Source organism: Vigna unguiculata, chromosome 4 (assembly GCF_037176805.1).
Source record: "Vigna unguiculata cultivar grain cowpea cultivar isolate G323 ecotype 2 chromosome 4, ASM3717680v1, whole genome shotgun sequence".
In the NCBI taxonomy this organism is placed as follows: Eukaryota; Viridiplantae; Streptophyta; class Magnoliopsida; order Fabales; family Fabaceae; genus Vigna; species Vigna unguiculata.
The window spans coordinates 2,772,134-2,789,126 of record NC_140795.1 but is presented as its reverse complement, the minus strand read 5'-3'; the positions used below and the strand labels follow the sequence as shown (position 1 = coordinate 2,789,126).

Genomic DNA, 16,993 nt, shown 5'->3' with positions numbered 1-16,993 from the left:
TTTAATGATTTTAAAATCAACGTATTAAAATTTTCAAAAAGTAAAAAATTATAACAATTGAGCACTTATCATAGCAATCAAAATTATGTAAAGTAAAATGTTGTATTATAATTCTAGACAAAAAATAGCTTTTAAAATTTAAGATAGAAATTTTATTATGGATTATTCAATCCTAATATTTAACTACTTAATTAAACAGAGGATCAATTATTGAAACAATCATTCTAGTATATATATTTATAGTTATCGGAAAAAAATAAAATTATTAACTTTTATTAACATATTTTAGTTTCAATTAGAAAAATACTACATTTTGAACTAATTTTTTAAGTAACAAAAACCAAAAAGAGCGCGAAGCAAGTCTTTCGCGATTCAAACTCAATGGCGGTAAATATTTTAACTGAAATACCATAATAACCCTCTCATACCAACCAATCCAAATCGAACACGTCTTAACCTTACTTAGTGAACATATTTCATTGGACCGTACACAAACTTTTGTCACCGACAAGTAACAATAACACAGTTTTTCACGTCCCTCGTGTTTTTTTTTTCAGTAGCGTTCTTCCCGCCATTTTCTGCCTTCCTATTTATATGCACGAGAATTAAAATTCTCGGACCATTAAAACAAAAACGAAGAAAATTCGAATAAACCCAAAACAAAGCCCAGAAAGCAACAGAAGACCTAGGACATTGGAAATGGGCATCAAGGATCTCCTGAGGTTCATGAAACCTTACATCGAACCTATCCACATCAAGGAGTATGCCGGAAAACGCGTAAGAACCAACCCCATTGTTTTAAGTTTCGATTTTTCCGCATGATTTTATCTGGGGAATGTACATGTTCACTTACTTTGCAAAATCTGTAGGTGGGTATTGATGCGTATTCGTGGCTGCATAAAGGGGGTGAGTGTTGAGTATTGAACTGTGTGAATGGTTTTCAATTTTTGGGTAGTTAATGGTGAGAAGTTGAAGTTGACATTTTTATTTTTCAGCTTATTCGTGTAGTATGGAGCTTTGTCTTGATTCCGAGAGTGTAAGGAAGTTGCGATATATTGAATACTTTATGCATAGAGTGAACTTGCTTCGCTTCTATAAAATAACTCCGGTTGTTGTTTTTGATGGTGGCAATGTTCCTTGCAAGGCAGCAACGGAGGAAGAAAGGAACAGGCATGTTTTTTTTTTTCCTTTTCTGAAGTCTTAGGTTTTGGATGAAGTTTTTACTCTTTTGGTTTCTTTCTCGCTTCACATCTTTCCTTTCACTGAGGTGAATCTTTGTGTGTGATTACTTGCAGAAAAAGAAGGGCTAATCGAGAATTGGCAATGACGAAGCTCAAAGAAGGGAATGTTGCTGCAGCTTCAGAGCTCTTCCAGGTAGAAGAATTTCTTAGATTTGAAAAAACAAGTAAACAGCACAGCATTGCTCCGTTTGGAGGAAATTGCTGATACTATATAGATTTGTCTTTAGCATGTAATAGCATGCTGTCTTAATATGATAAATGTTGAGTTTTATTGGAGTAGTCATGGGTAGTTTGAAGTGGGAAAGAATGAAAAATTAAGCAATGCACAATGCTAGCAAGTAATCTAAGGACAAAACTTAGTTGTAATTCTCATGTGTTTTTGGACCTGTTATCTAATCAAAGTTAATCTTTTATCTCAGGATCAAATACTGACCTTTATTGTAAACATTTAGTACGCATATTATTTAGGCAAAACTTTCATTTTAACTATAGAGCAACACCAACAACCCTTAAGGAACTACATCTACATTTTGTTGTGTATCTAATTGTTATCATCATGGTGGTAATTAAGGATTCTGCCTTTCATTTTCCTTTATGTACTGTTTGTGCCAAAGAGTCAACACAATACAAGTATCTTTGTTTTGTGTGCAGAGAGCAGTGAATATTACTCCGGTTATGGCACATAAGCTAATCCAGGTATGCTGTAAACATTTTTCTGTTGTACAGACTTCGGACTGGTTCATCATTAATTAATCTATATTCTAGGGTAATTCCATTACATAATTTCCTTGCAGACCCTGAAAGCAGAGAAAATTGAGTTCGTTGTAGCTCCATATGAAGCAGATGCTCAGTTAGCGTACTTATCTCACCTTGGGGTAAAAAATGGTGGGGTTGCAGCAGTGATCACTGAAGATAGTGATCTTATAGCATATGGCTGTCCAGATGTAAGAATTTCAATAACATGAACTTGTGCGTGGAGGTTTACTGCTTTATTATATCTTGATTTATTACTGTTTCTCTATCCAGTTTCATATAACTGTATTTTGGATTGTACTCCGGTGGTTTTGAACAGATTATTTTTAAGATGGACCGAAATGGGAATGGTGAAAGAATACAGTTAAAGAAGGTATTTTCGGCTGAGTTTGGTAGACCTTCGTTTCGGAGTTTCAACATGGAACTTTTCACAGGTAAATTTTGTAGTTCAACATGGATTTCGATAATGTGTTAATGCATGAAATGGTCAAGGTTTCTCTGTAACCAACGATGAACATATGTAGATGGCTTCATATAACAGCTCTAGGGCTTGATGCATAAATGCTTATCATCAGTCAGGAAAAAGAGAAAATAAACTTGGAACTAGAGTAAAAGACCTTGTTCTGGATCTGTGTGCTTTGAAATGTTGGATACATTAACTTGAGGTGACTGGTAATTTAGGATTTTTGTCAAGAGATTTTAATAATTTCTGAAGAGTTCTTTGTTGTTTGGGTCATAGAAAAGAAGTCTCATGCTTTCTGGTTTAGGATAATCTACTAAGTGCTTTTTTTCTTTCACCTCTCCAGGTATGTGTGTCTTAGCTGGCTGTGATTTTCTTCCATCTGTTCCTGGAATTGGTATTGCTCGAGCTCATGCTTTGGTTTCCAAGTATCGGAACCTAGATCGTGTAAGTATGTTCTCATCTCCTAAAAAACATCAAGGTTTATTTCTTGTCCAAAGGAATTTGAACAGAAATCTAGAGAGAGCATTTTCCAGTTTGTAGTTAATGAGTTCACATATCTAGTAAGATCGGGAAATTTGAAATATATAGAATTTATATTCCACACAAGTCGCTACCACATCCATATATAGCAGAAGCCAATACATTTGTTCTTTTGCTTCTATTGTTACAAGTATAGATAACCCGGTTGCTGATACAGCCTCGGAGATATCATAATTAAGGTTCATATTCAGTTTCGTTACGACTAATATATCAACTCTTTAACAGATATTGTCTGTTCTTAAGCTTGAGAAAGGTAACCAAATGCCTGAAGATTATGCCAAAACCTTTCAAGAGGCTGTTGCAGTTTTTCAGCATGCTCGAATGTACCACTACTAAAACTCTTTCCTAATGCTATAATGATTATTTGTTAATTTTGTCAATGACTGCATTTGCTTCTGGAATATCTATGTAGATATGATACCACTGCCAAAGAACTGAAACACGTGAAGCCTCTTCCACAAAATTTTCTTGAGTCACATGATGGGAATCTCGATTTCTTGGGGCCGTATCCTTTATCGTGTCTTCTAAATAGTTTTTAGCACTTCCAAGAGAATATATGGTCAATTTTAACATTTATGCTTGTTCAACTTATATCGTTGTTTCTTTGACTAATGCAATTAGAGAAATTCCCCCATCTATAGTCAAATCAATAGCTGAAGGAAACTTGAATCCATCAACTAAGAAAGCCTTTGATAAGTGTGAAACTTCTAGATTTCCTCTGCACCCCACTGATCTCCAAAGCTTTGATCAAGTCCAGAAAGTTGAAGTTCCTACACCATCTAGGCCAAAGAATAGCTTCTCAATCATTGCTTCCCAATACACCAGAGAAAATAGTACAGGCAAGTGAAAACTTTGGATATCTTCACAACTTGTGTAAATACATTGCTAAGTTTATGCATGTTTTTGCTAGCATGGCGTATATGTTTAACTATGGCATGTTTATAATAACACTTTCTTTCTCAACAGTCACAAGGCTTTTAGATGAAGACAAGTATTCCAATGAAGCCTTGGCACTTGAAAAACTAATCATGCCTTTGGGAACAGTTGGAACAGAAGAAAAGACCATTGTATCTGATAACACTCCTTTGAAGGTTCCTGATAACAATCCATTTAGGATAAGAAAAAATGAGGAAAGATATCTGACAAAGGAGAAAGTTGAAAAGATTTCTGTTGCAAGCAGCATGGAATATACTGACTTGTGCATGTCTCCAGATAACTTTCAAGAAGAGGGGTCTGACGGGAATCTCTTAAAGAAGAGGAAATTTCTGAACACTTTATCAGATAAAGTTGAAGCCACCTATGAACCGGTTTCAGTAGTGACTGAAGCAGAAAAATCTGATGTATGTTTGACAGTGGAATCCCCAGAAAGTGTAACTTCTGAGCCTAAGATAATTGCTGATTTGAAAGGAAGAAGTGAAAGTAAAAAGAAATCCAATAGAAGAAGCAACAGCAAGAAAACGGGGAGTAATAACAACAGAACACTTTTGCATTTCTTTTCTAGAGTGTAATCATTCTGAATATGTACATGTCCATATTTTTTGTTCTGCGGAAAGTTTGACTTCATTTCTCAGAGCTTAATAGTGAGAACTATCAATTAATTATAACTTAAATAGAAATTATTCTTAGATTAACTATTGCAATAAGAAAACATCAAAACGAACGTTTGCATTGAAATTAGTGACATTGTCATAGGAGGTTTGTTAAAAAAATGTCTACGTTATTTTTTTAATTTTTTAATCTTAATTTAGTTCTAATTTTTATAAATCGATACAATTTAATTTTGACTTGTGAAAAATTAATGTAATTTGATTTTTTATTTTTAAATTATCAAATTTTTTTATCATAATTAAAGTTGTAAATAAGATGTTTTGTTATTGAAATTAATATACTCTTAATATCATATTTGATGAAAAATCTATTATTTGTTTTAAGAAATTGAAATTATATTAATTTTTAAAAAATCATGACTAAATTATATCTATTTTCACAAATTAAAGATAAAAAAATTGAAATATCAACTAAATAATTTTGGATAAAAATAATAATCAAATATTTCTGAAATTTGTGGCAACATTAAATGCCAAAAACATAAAGGATTAAGAGATTATTTCAGCAACATTTACAAAAGCTACATCTCAACTTCAATTTTTGAAACAGAACAATTCTTTGTTAAAATAGCGACTTACATGTCCAAGAAAACCGGGGGAGCAAGTTGTGTTTGAAAATCTATCATAAAATATTTCAAAACTAAATTTAATGAGATACCATTTTCTTAATACAGGTCTTCCTAACCGGTGTCCTAATACATATTGAATTTATGTAAATTTCTATTTCATGCACTAATCTAACATTTAGTATAAAATTTTGTTTTCAGTCATTATTTTTTTATTTTTATTGTGTTTACTTATTTGTATATTGTTTAGTTTGTCTCGTTTTTTCTATCTACATTTACAAATCAAATTTTATTAATTTTTTTTGTAATGGTGAAAAGTAATCTTATATTATAATTTCAACATTTTTTTTAAATTTTAAAAAATAATTTACATATTTAATAACACTTATATATTGAACTTTAATCACTTCCACATGAAATAGGAAGTTTAAAATTCAAGAAATAAAATCAATACGAAACTAAAACGTTCGATTTTTTTTTTTATCTTTGTTGTTGTAATAGAGACCTACGGGAGTCATGCATTTGTCTCTCCGATAGTGTTCTCATGAAAAATGAATTTAGGAAAGGGTGTAAAGATGGATTTGAGTGAATCAATATGTTTGTTTCTTCGTGTGAATTTAGAGAATAAAGTGAATAAATTTGAAAATGAATTATATGAAAGTTAGTAAGTAATTTGAGTCATTATAAACAAAATAAAAAGTTATAATAGACAAAATTTGAAGATTACTAAAATACGTTAATGATAAATGTATATGAAATGAATTTTAGATTAGTTAAAAATATAAAATTATAAAAACTACTATTTAATAAATTTTAATAAATTAATTAATAAAAAGATAAATTATATTAAAGTATTATTATTATTATTATTATTTTATAATAATAATTATTATTTAAAATTATTTATTATTAATATTATATTAAATTATTTTTATTAATTATTTGTATATATATTAAGTAACCGGTTACTTAACATGTAATATATATGTTAAGTGTTATAGGTTAATGTTTAACATATAACCAGTTATTTATTATTTATTATTGCATTTAATTGGTGTTTTGAAGTGAGCAACATATAACATAAATATTAAGTGTTATATGTTATATAACATATATGTTATATATTAGCATATAATCGGTTATTTATTATGTATATATTTAACTAGTGTTTTGGATGCAAGGATGGTGGACAATTGATCATTTGTAATCATCTACAAGTCTTTTCATTTTTTTAGTTTCTTTTTACCAAGAAAGATTGTTTAGTCTAGTATTAGTTAATGAATGGGTGTTAATGACCAACCATATTTATTATTTATTGTTTACATCAAAGTTATTCTTTAAATTATAAGAATCAAATATTAAATTAATATAATTTAACATGTTTTTTTTCAAGAAATTGTAGGAAAGTTTATATCTATTTGTGTTCGAGAGGATGCTGTTTTTTTTTACAATGTACAATCCTGTGATAAGTTTATAGGATTTATTGTTAATGTATTAGTTGTCTTTTACAATATTTGTATTATTCTTTTGGTTTAATTAATCATAAGATACCTAGTTTGGTACTAGAGTGTCAAATTGGTACCCGCTTTTAAAAAAGTGTCAATTGTGTCCTAACGTTTGAAAATTGTTTCAATTAGGTCCCTTTCAGACAGAGTTGACTAACGCCGTTAGTCAACGTGCCACGTGTCAATCTGTGGTTTTTTTGATTTTTTTTTAAAAAAAATTTAACTTTTTTTTAAATTTTTTTTTTAAAAATTAAAAATGTCACGTGTCAAGTCCCTGTGTGTGCCACGTGGCATTGTAATGCCACGTGTCAGTGTCACTATTAGATGTCATTGTTTTGATTTCGATTTGGTCCCCACATATGTCTTTTTGTTTCAATTTAGTACCTAAGTATGTGTATCTGATTCAATTTTGTCCCAATTTTTTTTTTAATAATTAAAATATTTTTGTAATCCATTTTTTATAAGATTAAAAATAATTAAGTATAAATATTTTTACAAAATTAAGTACTAATATTTATAATGTTTTTCTCAATTTCAGACCAAATTTATTATTTGTATGAATGTTATGCTATTTATAAGTACTAAAATGACTTTTACCACTAAATTTTAATATAAATATCAAATACTTAATTTTTTTTAAACTTTTATACTTAATTACTTTTAATTTTATTAAAAAATATTTTAATTATTAAAAATTATTAGGTCAAAATTGAATCAAATACACATAAGTAGGTACTAAATTGAAACGAAAAAACATAAATGTGGACCAAATCGAAATCAAAACAATGACATCTACTAGTGACACTGACACGTGGCATTACAATGCCACGTGGCACTGACAATGCCACATGGCACACACAGGGACTTGACACGTGGCATTTTTAATTTTAAAAAAAAATTAAAAAAAAAATTAAAAAATTAAAAAAAAAATTAAATTTTTTAAAAAAAAAATCAAAAAAACCACAGATTGACACGTGGCACGTTGACTAACGGCGTTAGTCAACTCTGTCTGAAAGGGACCTAATTGAAGCAATTTTCAAAAGTTGGGATGCAATTGACACTTTTTTAAAAGCGGGTACCAATTTGACACTCTAGTACCAAACTGGGTACCTTACGATTAATTAAACCTATTCTTTTGTAACAAAGGTCAAGATAGTGATAAAAAATACAAAACATGTTATGCACGTATTGAAATCTATATTTTTTTTATTTATTATATAAGGAGAGGATAAATTTTATTATTCTAAATCTCCATTTTTCATCGGATATGTTGAAATTTTGTTGTGTGTATGTTTTTTTAGGAAGTGATAAAGTGTAATAGGAAGTTTAAGTAAAAAGCTGAAAGGTATATTGATTTGTTTTTTCTTTATATTTTAGGTAGACATGTATATTTTCAATGCAATGAGTCTTCAAAATTTTATTTTCTTGACTGTCCAAATGTTGTGTGCAGAAAATGCTTTGCTGCTTCAAAAAAAATTACTATAGAGGAGTAAGTACAAATTTTTCTGAAGAATTTACTCCTCTAACCGTAAATTCTTTTGAAGCAGCAAAGCATTTTCTACACACTAACATTTGGACAGGTAAGACAATGAAATTTTGAAAATTCATTGCATATAATCAAACATGTTTACCTGAAAATATAAAAAAAAAAAAAACAAATCAATATATTTTTCAACTTTTTGCTTAAATCTCCTACTATACTTTATCACTTCCTTAAAAGATCATACCCACTATAAAGTTTAAAAATATCCAGTAAAAAAGGGAGAACGTAAAAGAATAAAATTTATCTTCTCCTTATATAATAGATAAAAAATAAAGATTTCACTATGTACATAATATGTTTTGTATATTTTATCACTATCTTGACCTTGTTATAGAAAAATAATGTATATGTTGCATACAGAAGGCATCTAATACATTAACAATAAATCTAATAAATTGACCACAAAATCATGATTGTACATCGTCAAAAACAGGAACATCATTTCCGACACAAACAGGGTGGTAAACTTTTCTACACTTCCTTGAAAAAAATGTTAAATTATATAATTTAATATTTAATTCATATATTTTAAATAATAACTTTGATGTATAAATTAAATAAACATGGTAGATCATTAACACCCATTGATTAACTAACACTAACTAAACTAACCAACATTGCTTTAAAATATCATTTATGTAAAGTAAACTAGACCATAAATTCTGAAATGAAATTGACCATTCATCAATGTGTCGGCCATAAAGTGATCCAGTTTATCAGCTGAATATTGCAAAGTATGGAAAGGCCCCACTCATATGTTATTTAAACTTTCTAATCCGCACACATATTTTAAAGAATTTACAGAAACAAACAAAACATTGAACAATATTATGCAAGACAAAAAGCAAGTTACTGTCATAAAAGATAATTTTATTCTAAGACTTGTATTAATCAAGTCACATGATTACAGTTACAGAGGCACTTTTTAACTCAGCAAAACCATTAAAACATGATTTCTGAAGCAACTAGAAGCTTAGAAAGTAGATACATACAGAGCTCAGCTATTAATACTTCTTTCTGGCAATGAGCTTCTTGAACCAGTATGCTGACATCTTGGGGTATCTCTTGAGGGTTTTGAAATCAACATAAACAATTCCAAACCTTGATGTGTAACCTAACCTCCATTCAAAGTTATCCAGCAAAGACCATGCAAAGTAGCCGACCACATTTGCTCCATCATCAACAGCCTTCTTGAGGTTAGTCAAATAGCCTTTGTAATAGTTTATTCTTGTGGTGTCATGCAAACCCTTGGGAAGTGTCACATTACCCGGATCATCCATGCCTACATACATACATGACAGTGAAAGAACAGAATACTAATGTCACACAAAGCATGAAATTAGAAGTTCATTTACTTTGAGGAAATGTTTTTGTATTTAATTTGATTACAAAATTGTCATTTCATTTTCAAAGATCTGTGCAATAGTAGTTAAAACCATACAGCCAGTGGTTCCTTTATACTTTTTGGTAAACAGTTCAAAACAAAAGTCATTTTATAAATAAAAGTGAAAACAGAAACATTATGTGTAATTTTACCATTTTCAGATAAGATCATTGTTGGGTTTCCATAACGTTCCTTTATGTACATCAATGATTTGTACATGCCCCATGGTACGTTGTAAAGCCAATAAGAATTAGCCTGTAAAAAATTCAACTTATATAAGTTAGTCAATGCATGGTAGGAGGAACACTTGTATCTATTTAGGGTAATGAATATAATTCACTAAAAAGTTCAAACTTACACTTGGACCAATTGGCACTCCATTCTTTGCATCTTCAGTGTTCAACAAAACAAAAAAAGCTAGTTATGGAAATGCACAGAAAATATTGTAATCTATGGCTAAAGGAAGCATTGACTTACAAGCAAACCCTGCATTCCAATCCATTTGATAGCCTGGGACTTTAGGTTTTGATTGATGAGGATCGTACATGTAGTAGGTAGTATATTGGTTGATTCCAACAAAATCAATCGAACCCTTCACGATTTTAACTTCTTCACTGGTGAATTTGGGGAGTCTTTCTCCAACAATTTCTTGAACAGTCCTTGGATACTCTCCATAAACAAGGGGGTGAAGGAACCTGGTGAATTTAAGCTCTGTAATTGCTATCGAGTGTGTGAAAGTTTTCACAGGAGATAGAGTTCGCATTTCAAAGTAAATACTTGAACATGTAACGTAGGATCGACAATAAGCAAATGCTAAATGATTTTACCATCCCAAATGAAAGTCTCTGGCTCTTTGAGCAGCATAATTGTCGGCCTTTGATCTTGTAAGAGGCTCATACCAAACAAAATCCAAGAGGATTCCAATTCTTCCCTTTTGCTTTTCCTAAAACAAGAACATTCATCATCACATAAGAACATTTTAGCCTCCTCATTAAGATTTTATTTGGATACACTTATGTATAAACACAGTAACAAAGAACGAATTGAATTTTTCCAAGTTAAAATCAACTTATTTCCTTCTGTTTAAATGCATAAGTTGATTTTAATTCATGGAAGAAAAGCAATTCATTTTAATTTCTTATTATTTTTTCTTGAATATACCATTATAGAGAACTTTACTTAAACAAAAGGATTAGATATATTAAGATTACTTGATACTTCTCTCTGTATCTTTGAGCAGCAGCTGCATGTGACAATATCAAGTTGTGTGCAACAGTATAAGGCTCAGTGCCTGAGTTACCAGCTGTACAATTCCCATATTCTTTTGAGCACCTTCCAGGGGCAAAGAAACCATTATCATAGCCAAGAGCAGCCACCACACGAGGCTCATTAAACGTCATCCAATTCTTAACTCTGTCTCCAAAAGTCTTGAAACAAAATTCTGCATAATCTGCGAAATCATTCCTGTGTAATTTGAGCATTCTTGTTAGTTATACTTCTTTGTATTTATTAACATGTCAACATATACTTTTTTATCAGTCTTACTACAAGTATTACGCTACGGGAAATTTGTAAAAGCATGCCTTTAAAAGATCAACTATTCAATTTTATTCTTTTGTGTATATATATTGGTACTTACACAACTTGGCGACCCAATAATCCGTTGTACCTCTCCTCAAGTGCCAATGGAAGATCATAGTGGTAGAGGTTTGCATATGGGGTAATACCTGCAATAGTTGCAGACAGTCAATGAGGAACAAATGATCAATAACAGTAAGTTGAACACTACATTTCATAAACTAAGTATGCTATAAAAGTTACCTTTTTTTAGTAAGTAATCGATCAACCGATTGTAGTATGCCACACCTTTCCAATTTACTTTGCCAGTACCATCTGCAGTAGTGGTGAAATTGAAACTCTGTTATTAAGGGAGTTTAACAATCTAATTCAGCTATGGCTAAATAAGTAAAACAAATATTGCCAAATTACTTGGAAAGATTCTGGACCACGAGATTGAGAACCGATAAGCATCAAAATTCAGTTTGGACATGAGATTTATATCATCCTGCGAAATTAAGCATACTTTGTCACATTGTTCCTTGTAGCAGAGAAGAACTACAGGTATAAATCAATCACAATACATATATGAAACAAGTTACAGTTGGAGGTCAAAAAAGTTCAGAAAGGACTTTGAACCTATAAACATAGGGTCCCCTTCTTACAAATTTAGAAAATGGGTAATTCAGATGTAAAATAATTCAATAATTATTTCTCAGATATTTTAAAAACGGAAAAAAAAATTACGTTTGTTTATTATTACCACAAAAAAAAAATCTTTAAATGATTTTTACGAGAAAGTACTTAAAATAAATTCTCTGATTTTAATTACATTTTAGATTTGTTTTAGTTTCTTATTGTGGCAAGCATGCTTACAACCTTAACAATTGTGTTGATCCTCACAAGAACACACAAAATTTACCTAGCAAAACTATATGAAATTTACAATATAACCAAACGCATTTCATCTGACTTCAACTGGCACTCTTCAATCTTCATTTCTAATCTAAAAAAGCTTTAAATTTTTTAATTTTTTTTGCGGAAAATGAATGTAAGAAACTTGGCAAATAATGGAAAGAGGAAAATAGAAAAAATGTGTAAAGTTTTCAGCAAAATTAAGATGTGAAAAGAAAAAAAAAAAAGTAAACGTAAAACTTTAAAGAAAGCCCATGCATGTCAACTTGGGCTGGTAGAGATTGAGGCTGTAGAGGTCCAACTGAAAAATAGTTATTTCGTTGGAATATTGAAAAGGAAAGAAGGATAATTATTAATTAATCACTTGGTTTATAAAAAGTCCTAATATTAAATTTTGTGGGATCATTTCATTATAAAACTGTAATTTTGAAGATCAGCTCGATATTAAATTTATCAATAAATCATATTTTCAAAAAATTAAATCAGATTTTTCATTCTTTCAAATATTAAATTGGCAAAATCCCACATATTTTATACCTAATTGGCCATTTCTCCAACAAAGAACCGAATACCAATTTTCGATCTATTAAATTTTATAAATTTAATACACAAAAACAGAGATATATTGTGACTGTGAACATTCATATACATTTTACTACTACTAAGCTTTCAGTTGTAATAGACAATTTAAGTCCATGCAGTTATAGCAAAGAAATCAGCACATTAAAATAAACAAATAACAAATTTTAAACAACCTTCATAGTTAAAAAAAATAAAAAAGCCACTTACTTTGTAGCGATGGTACTGATCAACAGAAACTTCTCCCGTCCCATTATTTGCGACAATACCTGTTTTGTATTTAATCAAACAATATTTCATGTAAGAGAAAAAATATTTATTATTTTAAATTTATTTATGAAGTGTGTTGTTTAATTTACTCTTTTTTTTTACAAAATCTGTGTTGTTATTATTAAGAATTTTATTTTGAATATTAATTACCATTATCATATTTTAAGCTACCAAACCGATTTTCACACGTTGTTCTTGTTTGTGACATTCGCATCTTGCTTTTCACCAGAAAATGCAACGCAGAACACACCGTGACAGTGAAATTAACAGTCTTTTTACTGACCACACAAAAAAAATAAAAAACAACGTATTTTGTACTGTGTCGCATTGTGCAGTAGATTATTAAAATAAGCAAAAATCAAAAAAGCAAGTGAAGAGATTTGACTTAGTATATAATTGAGAGGTAAAATATATAATTAAATTTAAAAAAAATAATAATTAATTAATTAAAATTGAGAATGTTCACGAACCGGGCTTTTTGATAAAAACGTCCCAAATGCTTGGGCCGCGACCGTCTTTGTGGGCCATACCCTCGACCTGATACGCAGACGTCGCCGTTCCGAATATGAAGCCCTTGGGAAAAACCTCTCTGCTCAAACCTCCGGTGTCGAAATGCACCGTTTCGGGTTCCACGGTGGCATCTGCAGCCGCGACGCAGCGGATAACCGCTGCCGCAGCGATGAAGAAAGAAAAGAGGAACCGCGAACGGTGAAATGCAGCGAGAGAGAGCATATCGGAGCCCTCACAGCAGAGCAGAAAAGAGAGTGAGTGAAAGAGATAACGGAAGTGTTGAGATGAGTGAGATCGATTTATAGGCCACACTTGTGGAGAGTGGTACTGGTTTTGATGGCGTGACACATGAAAAGTAAATTTGGAAATTAATTGTTCTTGTTTTTCTTTTGCAGTGTGTCAAAATCAGTGGACCATGGTGTGGGACACGCGTGTTCCTTCTTCCTCCCATTTTCAACCATGCCAAGAGTGAACTTCGAAGTTATGCGTTATGAGATTTTTCCAAGATAAGTGGATTTTTAAGAGTACGAACGAATTAAGATTTAGGCTTAATTATTGTTTAACCACTGAATCTACAATTATTTTAACTTACATTAATCAACTTAGAAGAAGAGAGAGTGTTTCTTTCAATAATATATTTTCGTGATAGGACAGTTCTGCTGTCATGTTTAACCACTTAATTTAAAGAAAAAGTGTAATGTTGATTATAATTAGTTTCTTATACTAATATTTTTTTTACCGGGTTAAATATATTCTTATTCTTTAGTAAATTTTTGAATTAATTTATTTTAAAATTTTATATCAATTTAGTTTTTTTTCTTTTAAAATACGTGAATATAATTCTTTTAATTAAATTTTATTGGATGATTTAATGTTTCGTATATATTTCAGGATGTATTTGAATTGTTTATACTATTTCACATATTTTTACTTTAATGTTAAGTTAAATATTATTATGAGATACATTTGAAATGTCAAATAAACTTAACAAAGTTTGATTAAAATGACTAAATTTACGTATTTCGAAAGATGAATTACTGTTCAAAATTTTAAAATAGACTTATTCCAAATTTCACTAAAAGTTAAGGGACAAAAATATATTTATTTCTTTTTTATTTTATTGTTGGGAATTTGGTTTATTTACCTATCAACGTCAAATAAAATTCTTCTAAAAGATATTGGTAAAAACCTTTCTAATTAAAGTTAGTCAAAATTTTCCTCATTTGACATTAAAAATTATATATATATATATATATAGGAAAAGTTTTATCGGCATCTTTGATTATATTTCAATGTAAACCGAACTAACTTAATGACACATCCATGATGATATCTCAATTACAATTGAACACGTCAAGTACATGTAAAGAAAAAGTTAAGATATGGAAAACTTTAAATTTGTACCTTTTTTGTGTAAGAATTGATTGTTTTACTTTTTTTAATAAAATAAATTATCCTTGAATTTTTTTTTAAATTTCGAATTTTTAACTAAATAACATATATTAATATAAGATATTCCAATTATTTTGTAAAACTAACTTAACTTTCAAATACATCATATTTTTTTACAAAATAATAACAATAATATAATAATTAGAAATAAAAAATGTAATCGTTAATATAAAATGTATTGCTAAAAGTTATATTAAAGTATAATGTGTTTATATATATATAAAAAAAACATTTTTATTAGTTTTTTATAATTGGGTTGTGAATAGTTTTTCATTATGAGTGGATCATTATACAAAAACAGTTAAAAGATATAAAGAATAAAATGGTAATAATTTATGTATAGAAAATTAAATATAAAGAAAATCTCCATTAATAAAATAGATAAGATAACAACTATCATTAATACTATACCAACCATATAAGTGAGCTTTTTAAGCAAACTCCATATACTACCACCTTTTTTAAATAATTACCCCATAGTACATGAAAAAGATTGTGAACCAAATTGCATATATTGAATAATTCTTATTAAAAGGTTAATCTAGTTAATTCAATCGTTGAGTTTCCTATTCTTAATAACTAAATAATGTAGGCAAAATTAGTTATCAATAAAGTTAGTGTTGATCAAGATTCTTGAAATTTAAATTGTTTTTAGAACAAAGTATGTGTGTATTTTTTTTTCTTTTATATATGTGAATCATGTAGTTAATATAGGTTTTTTTTTTAGTTTGCACATATTTTATTTAGAACCTTAACTTTTTTCAAAATTCATTATGTTGAGTTAAAAGATAATTGATTATATTGTGAAGTGAAACATTATTTAAATACAATTTATTACTTAATATCATAGTTAATTATCACAAGTAAAATAATAAATTAATAAATTGTCTTAAATAATGACTGGTTATCTAAACTTTGATTAAGTACAAGTTTCCCTAACAATAATTTACATACATAAATAATATAAATAATTATTGTTTTAAAAAAATCAATTACATGAATGTGTAATTATGTTATATATTTTTTTTTTGTTTCAAATTTGGACCTCAAAAGTTTTAATAATTTATAATTAAGTTCTCCAATTGTCAAGAATCTTTCGGAAAATAGTAAAAAAAAATCGCTTAATTTTTTTTTCAAAAAGTTTCCATTTGAACGTCATTACTGAGTAGTATAATATTTCAGTCTTACATTTTTGGAATATTTATGAAGATAGGAGATCTCTTTCTTTCTATATATTTGTTGTATTTATAATAATTTATGAATCAGTCAAAAAGTCAAGTCAACCGTTAATATAAACCTACTCTTATAATATATATATATATATATATATATATATATATATATATATATATATATATATATATGAAGAAAATAAAATAAAAATATACAATAAAACATTATCAATAAGAAAAAGACCTAATATCACTGAAAACACAATCATGATTGATGGATACTTGAAAAGAACACGAAAGAATTTTTAAGAATATCTTTTGTTCCCCGTTGCATAAAAAAACTAAAATTATCAATATTTATTTGAAAATTTATCTAAGTTGTGGAGTTCTTTGAAATTCTCTCACCAACACAATGAGTATTTCGAAAACAATATAAACATAATATCACGTTACACAATCATCATCATCACTAAGTCAAGATAATGTAACACTAATACATAGTTATTTAATGAGTATTTTTAAATAGTGTTTTTTTTTTAATACAACCTAAATTTTCATCATCAAAAACGCCATAGACTAAATTTCTGAAATTTGATTTGTTAAATATTTACTTCAATATGAAAAAAAAAAATTTAACGAGAGTGACATATTATGATAACCCCTTCAATCCAATCACGTAACCCATAAAAAAATGGTTTGCAATGGATTTTTTTATATTTTATGTATTGATATATCATAAATAAATGTTGAAATAATAATAAAATTTAACTGATGAAGATATAAGGTTGGAATCAATGTGTATATATTGATTTGGATTCAAATCACTGAAAATATTTTACACAAAGTTCATTACATACCTACCATTTTTCTGTTATACAACGCATTCATTGACTTTTATTGTAGTTTAATGACTCCATATTATCAGTATAAAATGTT

The 16,993-nt window shown here is 28.9% G+C and overlaps 2 protein-coding genes across 4 annotated transcripts; one reads left to right on the top strand and one right to left on the bottom strand.

The window, feature by feature from the left end:
* The first annotated feature begins 616 nt into the window (after positions 1–616).
* LOC114181651 (5'-3' exonuclease family protein) lies at positions 617–4,595 on the top strand. Of its 2 annotated transcripts, XM_028068161.2 has the most exons (13): positions 622–777; positions 870–906; positions 996–1,036; positions 1,149–1,170; positions 1,296–1,374; positions 1,893–1,937; positions 2,036–2,185; positions 2,314–2,428; positions 2,801–2,901; positions 3,223–3,320; positions 3,410–3,502; positions 3,619–3,836; positions 3,964–4,595. In XM_028068161.2, exons 5-13 carry the CDS (start codon positions 1,324–1,326, stop codon positions 4,503–4,505), a joined length of 1,413 nt encoding a protein of 470 aa, XP_027923962.2. In that variant the 5' UTR covers positions 622–777; positions 870–906; positions 996–1,036; positions 1,149–1,170; positions 1,296–1,323; the 3' UTR covers positions 4,506–4,595. The 2 variants fall into 2 exon arrangements, with proteins under 2 accessions (XP_027923959.2, XP_027923962.2); XM_028068158.2 differs by having other exon boundaries at positions 617–777; positions 996–1,170.
* A 4,472-nt stretch (positions 4,596–9,067) lies between these two features.
* On the bottom strand, positions 9,068–13,716 carry LOC114182410 (beta-glucosidase 44-like). 2 transcript variants are annotated; one of them, XM_085672697.1, is made up of 12 exons: positions 13,394–13,716; positions 12,864–12,922; positions 11,592–11,667; positions 11,424–11,495; positions 11,242–11,329; positions 10,814–11,066; positions 10,430–10,545; positions 10,080–10,297; positions 9,961–9,992; positions 9,755–9,857; positions 9,218–9,500; positions 9,068–9,175 (listed from the first exon to the last, which is right to left on the bottom strand). In XM_085672697.1, exons 1-11 carry the CDS (start codon positions 13,653–13,655, stop codon positions 9,223–9,225), a joined length of 1,557 nt encoding a protein of 518 aa, XP_085528823.1. In that variant the 5' UTR covers positions 13,656–13,716; the 3' UTR covers positions 9,068–9,175; positions 9,218–9,222. The 2 variants fall into 2 exon arrangements, with proteins under 2 accessions (XP_085528823.1, XP_027925081.2); XM_028069280.2 differs by having other exon boundaries at positions 9,068–9,500; positions 13,394–13,700.
* Positions 13,717–16,993: the final 3,277 nt, after the last annotated feature.